General features: G+C 35.6%; 1 protein-coding gene across 1 annotated transcript; it reads right to left on the reverse strand.

The window, feature by feature from the left end:
• Positions 1-5727: 5727 nt before the first annotated feature.
• On the reverse strand, positions 5728-5880 carry LOC116086569 (keratin-associated protein 20-2-like). Its single transcript, XM_031364777.1, has one exon. It carries the CDS (start codon positions 5878-5880, stop codon positions 5728-5730), a length of 153 nt encoding a protein of 50 aa, XP_031220637.1.
• Between the last annotated feature and the right edge of the window lie 3781 nt (positions 5881-9661).

Consider the following 9661-nt stretch of genomic DNA (forward strand, 5'->3'; position numbering starts at 1 on the left):
GTTCCTGTGGTAAATGAAGAAAGTAGAAACGAAGAAAATAATAGAGTTCTTTTCAGAAAATGCTGCGTAGTAAGTTTCACTGGCAGACGCAGTGATGCAACACTTCCAGACATATATCTCAGCTGTCATTTAGCAGATACTGTTTAGAGTAATAGAGTTAGATAAGACTTTGTCTTATTATAAAATAATATTTTAAAGATATGCATATGTTTACATCATAAGAAACATAAAACTCCAACTGCACCTATAAATGCACAAGAATATATGGTAATGTATACCAGTATATAATATAACATTTTTCAGAAATATTTACCAAAACAGTATATTTGAAATTATGAGATATCAATAAAGAAAATTAAAGACATAGAAAAAAGAAAAAATATCATATTTTCAATTACTAGGATGATTAACCTTATTAAAACAATTATTGTACAAATAATTCAGCAAAATATTTCAGAATGAGAAGAAAATTTATACAAAGAAAATATACATACATCTGATACACAATTATTAATTAAGTTTATGTGAACCCTGCAAGTAAAAAGTGAGATGAAAATGACCTGAGTTAAAGTGAATAGAGTTAGAATGCTTATTCATCAAAGAAAATAGAAAATAGGACACACACATATCTGAGATCCAAGGTTAACCTTTGCAAATGAGAGAAACACAAGAAGGGCTACTTCACCACCTCACTCAGAATGATGGCTTCTACCTTTGTCCATTTACCTGAAATTTTCACAATTTTTTTAATATCTGAACTGGAAATGTAACACATTTTTCCAGTATAATAATCAGTTAATGGATGTCTGATTCATTTCCATTTCCTAGCTATTGTGAGTATAATAGCAAAGAACATATAGGTAGTCATCACTCTTATGATGTAGAGTCCTTTGGGAATATGTGCAACAGCTCCATAGATGAATAGAGTGCTAGATCTCTTTCTAGCCCTTGAGGAACCTCCAGAACCTCCACCCTGAGTTCTACAGGTTCCACTAGCATGCATTCCTAGTAGCAATGAATAAATATTTCTCTTTCACCATGCCCACACCGGCATTTTTCAACATTTGTTTGTTCAGATCTTACCTGTTCGGCTTGTGTATGCTAAAGTTTCAAAGCAGTTTTAATTTCTATGTCCAGAGTATGTAGGAATATTGGATGGTTTACCTGCATTTCTCAACTGTTTATGTTTTGCCTTTTTGGACTCAGGTTCCATTTCCAGATTTTAAACTATGTTTGCTTTCTTGATGTTCAGTTTTTCAGTTGTTTGTGTACTATAGACATTAACTTTCTGTCATATATATGTATATATATATGAATCTGCTGAAGAATATTTTCCCATGTTGTATTTTCCCTTTTAGTCATTGCCTCTGCCCCATTTTGCAGAAAGACAACCAGCATAGTTTTCTGGTTTCCTCTGACTTTTTTTTTCATAAATACTCTCTATATAATTCTTTATTTTTAACTTCCTTTATATTAAATTAATTTATTTTTTACACTCCATATTCCATTCCCTGCCACCACTCCTCATCCACCTTCCAACTGCTCCACATCCCACACATCTTCTCCAACCTCCTGTCTACACTTGGATGCCCCCACCTTCCCTACCCCACCTAACCTCTAAACTCCCTGGGGGCTCCAGTCTCTTGAGGGTTAGATGCATCATCTCTGAATGAACACAAACCTCTCAATCCTCTACTGTATGTGTGTTGGGGCTTCATATCAGCTGGTACTTGTCTGTTTGGTGGCCCAGTGTTTGAGAGATCTCAAGAGCCCAGATTAATTGAGACTTCTGGTCCTCCTACAGGATCGCCATTCTCCTCAACTTCTTTCAGCCTTCCCTAATTCAACAACAGGGGTCAGCTGCTTCTGTTCCTTGGTTAGGTGCAAATATCTGCATCTGACTCTTTCAGCTGCTTGTTGGGTCTTTCCAAGGGCAGTCATGATAGGTCCCTTTTTGTGAGCACTCCATAACCCAGTAACAGTGTCAGGCCTTGGGACCTCCCCTTGAGCTGGATCCCACTTTAGGCCTGTTGCTTGACCTTCTTTTTCTCTGACTTTTTTGAAAATTTCGGTGTCTATGTTGACTGATCACAGTAAGATGAGTCAAATAATTTCTATTTAAGTTTAGACAATTGCACAGTGTTCAAAGCTTCTTGAGGTATGCTCACTGGTTTGCAGCAGCCCTGCCTCTGCTTCCTTTGCATAATGCTTGCTGCACCTGGTCCAGGGACTTTTTCCAATGCTTAGCCTCAGACTGAGTGACCTACCTATGCATTAGTTTAGCAAACCAGAGAACTCACATTACTTGTATGCCGTAATATTTACATGAACTTGGTCTTTGCTATAATTATTACATTCTTTAATATTAAATTACAGGAAAAGGGGGGAATATGAAATACATTAACTACAGAAGTCACTATTTTACTTAGCAGGAGAATGAAGAAAATTATTTCAGCTCATAGTATGCCAAATGTTTGTTCCAAGCATGGTGGCACCTATAAGCCTTGCACAAGAAAGATGAGAAAAGATGATCACCATAAATTTGAGGCCAGCCTCATTTACATAGCATGCTTCAAGCCAGCCAGGGCTACAGAACAAGGCTCTCAAAGTAAAAAACAAACAAGCAAACAAAACAAAAACAAAAAACACCAAAATCTTATAAGGTCTTTTATTTGTAACTGTTAATTCCTTATTAAAACAAAGCCAACAATCTCCTGATTTAAAATAAATTATTGACTTACAGATGCTATATTAGATAAACCTCTTTTAGTGCATTTACTAAATGCATTTACTAAACTCTGCATTTATTTAGAGCTTTGCCTCACTTCTAAGAATGAAAAAGAAGGAACTGATATTAATTTTAACCTTTAATTACATCTTTTTGAGCAGAAAACAAGATAGGCAAAGTAGTAGAGTAACTGAGAATTCAAATGACTAGATACGTCCTAACTGTATGCTCTTAGAGATTTCATGAAAAACATAAAAATGAGGGCCACAACCAAAACCATTGCCCTCAGTTCAATCTCTTGGTTTCACAGAGTGAAAGGAGAAAACTGACTCCCAGTTTAAATGGAATTACCCTATTTTCCCCCTTCTAGACATCACAGGATGTCCAATTCTAGAATTGGGTTTCCTCTTTCGGAGCTGTTAGGAAGTGAGGCCTCATTGACCACAAAACATTATAACTTACTGACAATGCTTTTGGTGACCTCCAGAACATGAAAGTAAGACTATTGCTGAACACATTGTACATTAGAGTTAGAACTTAGAGAAATCAGGCTAGTTCTAACAAGTAGGCTTCCTCCCTACTGGCTAGCCTTCATAATGCTAATAAAGGAGAAAAACAATCATAACTCTTACCCAACTGTGAACTTAACTTGTGAACTTCAAGAATGATTAACACAGAAAGGCCTGTATACTGATACAATAGTGCCACAAATATCACTGATGTAACCAACCGCTTTGATTGCATTTCAGTCCTGCATTCCAAGATAAAACCCATGCATGGCACTGCTATTGTGGCCAAATATGTCACAGGTCTTTAGAAACAACCCACTACTGTTACTCTACTAAATAATCAAAATATTAAATTGGCTCCCATTATTATTCTTCAAAATTAGTTAATTTCTAACTCTCACCAGAGAAACTTCTTTTGATGGTAAGTTACAATACAGAGACCCATGAATGATCAAAATGCACCAGATAACATATGGCAGAATGCTGTACTGGTCTAAGTTCAATTTCTATATTACATATTCTCTCCCCAAGGTTTCTGGTGGGTACAGAAAAGTTCTAGAAGCCAAAATATGTAGATAACTAAGAGGAAACATTTTCTGGACATAGTGGAACAGCTACACATATCAATCCACAGCAGTTGAAAGAACACATACAAAATATGCCTAACAAAATTCCACCACAAGAAGTAGGGTAAACATAAAGTTCTAGCTCAACATAGGAGTTACAGGCAGTTAATATTTGATAGCATTAGAAGAATCAATTTTCTTAAAGGATACAGCACCTCCACCCTCCAGTGAAAGCCATACAACCATGATTTTACGGGCAACACATATTGAACTTATGAATTTTTTAAAAAGCTGGGATGAAGAGGAAAGACTAGATATGGAAAGACTAGGAGTAAACATAATAAAAGTACGTTTTATGAAATCCACAAATAATTAATGTAACAGGGACAAAGAACATTGTGGGTGACCATACCAGTTGATCTTCCATAATGTAAGAGCTATAGAGAAAATGGTTATTAGAGAATATGTGAAGGAAAAGAATGTCTGGACACTGTTGAGGATATGTATGATGACAGCCATTGCATTATCACTGGTGTAGACTACTGTCAAAATAGTCACAGAAATTATTTACTGGGCTTCTGAAAATTTAACTTGTAGACAAAAGAATTTTGTCTCAATGATAGATGAGAGACTACCCAATTCATTGTGGTGTATTTCATGATAGAAAAGAGGTGGGTTTAATGGCTTTTTATTATACCCATAGATTGGTGTATCTCCCAATCCTCATCATAAAACTTGTTTTTGAAGATGTTGATTGATACAGAGAGAGCCACAAATGAACAAAGTACAGAAAATAAGAGACTAGAGATGCCTATCCCTAAACATAACATAATATCACAGGCTATCCTACCAAGTATCAGAGATCATTGAAGAAGGGCAATAGAAAGATCATAAGAGTCATAAAGTGATGCATGAATGTTGGACACTCCAAGACAGTTGTACATATGAATTCACAGCAGCTGATACAGCATTCACAAGACCTCCACAGGCTGAGGCCTGACAAAGCACAGGGATCGAAGTGGTCATGAAGTCCTACTCCCCAGATAAGGACCTACTGATACTTCATGGTTTCTGGAGGAAAGTCAGTTTTCTTTAAGAATGCAGCCCTTTATGAGTGGACCAAGATGCAACTGATGGGCATCTAACAAAGTTTACAGGGGCAGTACAAACTATTTGATATTTAGGGTTTGGGGGAAGGTGAGTTTGTTTGTTTCAAAAGAGTGTACAAAGTTGGATAAGTAGGGAAGAGGATATGGACTTGAGAGTACAGGGGACCAAGGTGAGTATGGTCAAATTGTATTGTTTGGAATTCTCAAAAAAGTAATAAAAATAAAAACAAAACTAAATTTCTAAAAATGGAGATTAATCTTTATCAACCTCATTTCTATTTAATAGCAAAATCAAACTTAATTATAAATAAAAGCCAATTTTGTGTTGCTTAATAATAAATAAAGAATATGAGAGCAACCCAAATGTGTATCAATAGATGAATGTTGAAAAGAAATATCTCCCTCTCCTTCTTCTACTTTGTTTCCTCCCTACCCCTCTCCTAGTTCTGTCATTTATCTACAAACAATCTCATATCTGTGACAAGTTAGACACAAATACATAAACATATGTCTCAGAATGATGGAAATTTCTTAAAATAAGCATAGACAAATATTTTCAATGAAATAGTTTATTGAAAAGCATTTGTTTTTACACAAAACTAAAGAGTCCAACTGGCTCCTATTTTACAAGGCATTGTGTAATGAAGAACTCTGCAAGTCAACTGTCTTCCAGTTCAACTGAAGGTCAGAAGACAGATGGGAGTATTGAACTATGGCAGTTTTGAAGTTAGGAATTTCTGATGTGGAAAATCTTCTAGGTGCTTCCAGTAAGACAGCAGGTTACAGCCAACAGGCTGGGAAACTGTAGAAATCCATCAGTAGAAGCCATAAGACCAATACCTTCTACAGAACAGTGGGCGGCAGAAACCATAGTCATAGCCACACCCATAGCCACCATAGCCATAGCCATAGCCTAGGCCACCATAACCATAGCCCAGGCCTCCATAATACCTGCCATAGTAACACATGGTGTCAGTAAGTAGAAACGGATTACTGGTGTTCAGTTGAAGACAGCAGGGGGTCTCTTGAGTCTGGATGTCACTGACCATCAACAGCTTTTTATACACCTGGGAAGTTGCTGACAAAAAACACAGGGATTACAGCATCACACATGTCTCCACTGTGCTTCAGAAACATCACAAGTGTTGTGTTTTATTGGTACACAAGTCTGCATAACTGTATAATTGTGCTCCTATATCAGATTCCATGGTCAAAGTGTGCATCCTGATCCAGTTGTCAAAATTTTGAGCCATTCCTTATTTAGGTGAGAGAATGCATGATATAATTTTGTCAGATAATACAAATCATTGAATAGTTTTCTGTTTTATCCTTTCTTCATGTTTTGTTTCATTACCCCAGGGAAGTTCTTTATTTTCTTTGCTGTTATTTTGTTGTTATTTGGAATCAGTCTTACCTGGAGGACTATATTTCTACTATTTTCCCCATGAACAGTAAGTTAACTATTGGTTACATTATTTATAATTTGGTGGATAGAGTTATCATATTTGGAAACATACCCGAGGACATCATTTGCCTGCATGTTTTTTTTAAAATCACCAGAAAATAAAATATCATTTTATGTGTAGAAATTGTACATTCTCCATGTTTCTCTATGTGAGCCCAGGTGATGGTATTATAGATGTAACTGTAAAATGCACTACAATTGTGTGGGTAACCCAAAGTAAACTTTGACTAGCATTTTATTGTATTGTAACCAAGGCATACATGTGCCCTCACACATGGCTTAGCAGGAGTAATAAGGCACTACCTTACTACCTTATCAGTTTACCAGACATCTAGAGAGTTGTCTCAGCAGATAAGAGCAGCTGCTATGAAAGTGTAAGCACTTTAGAACAAATGCCTTGAAGCTACATTAAAAAGCTTCATATTCTCACATTGTGAGAAAATAGGATACCTAGGACTCCCTGGTTGCTGGGCAAGGAGAGAACCAGTCTTATGGGTATGAAGTTTGTAGAGCAAGAGCAGGACAGAAAATTTTACAAATATTCCCTCAATCACGACTTACATATTTCTACTAAATTACTACTGCTACGACTACTACTCACACACAGACACACACACACTCCATAACAACAAGAACAACAATAAAAACCTGTACATCAATTTCCATGAACATGTTTCAGCAATGGGACCTTTGACTTTTTGTATGTACAAAATGTTAGATGTGATCCTGAGTATTGTCCCTTCTAAAGAACAATTGTACAGAGTCCCTAAAAATAAACAAATAAGCCACGTAGACTTTCTTTGTCTCAGTTTGTAAGTGAAGGGCGGCATATTCATACAATTGGTAAAAACTTTCATTGGAGTGTGAAGTTCTGTTTGTTTTGAATTTTTTATAATTTATCAAGATATACATTATATATAGTAAAACACCCCTAGTAAGCACATTTAGTTCAGGAAGTATAATAGTCCCTGTTATACAAACAAATATATGTAAATATATGTAAATGATATCACATATACTTATTAGATATTTCATGAGAAAACAATTTCCTCTGATTTTACACCTCCTAACTTGAAATTATTTGTTCCCACAAACATTGCAAGTGATAAAATTATAATCATTATTCAACAAAATCATTCTTTAATATACAGATAGAGCCTATATATAGAGAGAGTCTGTATCTGAAATCAAATAATATATAAAATAAAATTTTAAATGAAAACAATAGAGGTAAATTTCAATCCACAAAATTTGTATAAAATTGCATACATAGTGTATTCCAAATAAACTCACATATATAAAAGTTCAAAGATAATACTCATAAATGATGGAAAAACTTCATATTTGACTTTGTGGTTCTGGATTACTTCATCAGAAGGCTTAGTTTTTAATTCTATCCATTTATATGAAAATGGAGTGATTTCATTTTTCTTAACAGCTAAATAGTATCACACTGAATGAATATAGCACGTTTCATTATCCTTCCATCTGTAGATAGTCATCTAGGCTGCTCCTATGTCCTGCATATTGTGAATAGAGCAAGAGTAAATATTAGTAAGGCAGTATTTCTGTAGTTGGATGTAGAGTCCTTTGTATAGCCAACCCTAGCAGAGCTGAATAAAATACATCTTTTTCTAGATTTTTGAGGAGCCTCCATGTTGATTTCTATAGTGGCCAAGCCAATTTGCACTCCTACCAAATAAGACACAAATAAATGTTTTCTTTCTCCAAATCCACATCAGCATTTGTAATCTGTTGTGTTTTTAATCTTAGCCAGTCTAAATGAAGAGGCAATTCCAACATAATTTTCCTTCTCGTTTACCTGATGGCTAACAATGATGAACATTTTAAAAATGTTTTCATGCATTTAGAGTCAGGCATTTGAAATATGCTTGTTTAATTACATGACCTATTTTATAATTGAGTTGTTTGTTTTCCTGATGTTTATTTTCTTGAGTTCTTTGTGTATTTTAGATACTAATCTTCTATTGGAAGTATAACCAGCCATTGATAGTTTTCTCCATTATGCAGGATGTCTCATCACTCAAATGATGGAATGATTTGAAGCCCTGAAGCTTCAGCTTTATGAGTTATCAGTTGTAAGTTGTTGGTCTTAACAACAAGAGGCCAGGAAATTACTAAGGGGCCATATGGAATGTGGGGAGCAATACAGAGCTTTGAAGAGAGTAAAGATAGAATCAAGTGGTATAAATGTATAAATGCATAAGACTAGAAAGAAAGAACAGGAATGGTGTACGGAAAGAGGAGAATCTAAAGGTAAGATGCTACAGGCTAATAATAATTCATTGTCAAGAATGAGTTACTATTCCTAAAACTATTGGCTGTAGAGATCCCATAGACTCCAAATTGCACAGTTTTTTGTTGTTGTTTTTTTGTTTTGCCAATCCTCTTGTTTAGTTTCTAAGACTTGATAAGATTTTATTTCTGAAGACATCAAATTCATGAGTCACAGAACAAAGAAATATCAGTCAGGTAATTGTATGGAAGATTTACCCCTGCCAGTTAGCCTCCTCAGAAGTGGAAGATTCTAAGTATTCTTCATAGAGGAAAACTTTGTCATGAGTCTTATGCAGCTGTAAATCTTGCAAGTTACATTAACAGCTGGTCTGGCAAGAAACGCCCACTGGTGTAATAGTTGTAGGAACAGCTTTGGAGCTTACTATCAGTTTCTGAATGGGTTCAGAACACAATTAATAAGGTGAATTACATGTCTGGCACCATTGTCAGGCCAAGATGTGTTTGGACTTAGGGGAAACGTGCAATTATTATGCTGCTAAATGGACACAATAATATTAAAGAGTACCAACATCTTGTCATTATGCCCATTGCCTGGTGCATCTCCAAATCCTCTTCAAAGAAGCTTCTTTCTGAAATAGATGGTAATTCTCACAAAGAACAACAACTGATCAATGTGCACAGTATGAGTCTGCAAAAATACTCAGTCATAAATGGAACCTCTACATCATACTCTATCTTCCCAAAGATCAGGTATCATTGTTTACAGAAGATGGAACAGAAGATTGTAAAAGCAAGAGGCAGTGAATATATAAAAGTAAACAGTGCTTTCTAGACATAGCAGGACATTTTCACATGTCATAACAGTTGTTACAGTATACGCAAGATCTATGCCAGCACGAATCAGACAAAAATCCCAACATGGAGAAAGGAGGTGGGCACCAGAACCCACTACTAGCTAAGTCTGGTGTCTTCTAAGTAATATTATTTTCCATGTTCTTCTTTAGTGGATATTATTCTTTTTCAGA

The sequence above is a fragment of the Mastomys coucha genome, unplaced genomic scaffold, assembly GCF_008632895.1.
Source record: "Mastomys coucha isolate ucsf_1 unplaced genomic scaffold, UCSF_Mcou_1 pScaffold12, whole genome shotgun sequence".
Lineage (NCBI taxonomy): Eukaryota > Metazoa > Chordata > Mammalia > Rodentia > Muridae > Mastomys > Mastomys coucha.

Coding starts and splice junctions, on each gene's coding strand:
- LOC116086569 (XM_031364777.1), bottom strand. CDS start 5,880: ATGTGTTACTATGGCAGGTATTATGGAGGCCTGGGCTATGGTTATGGT.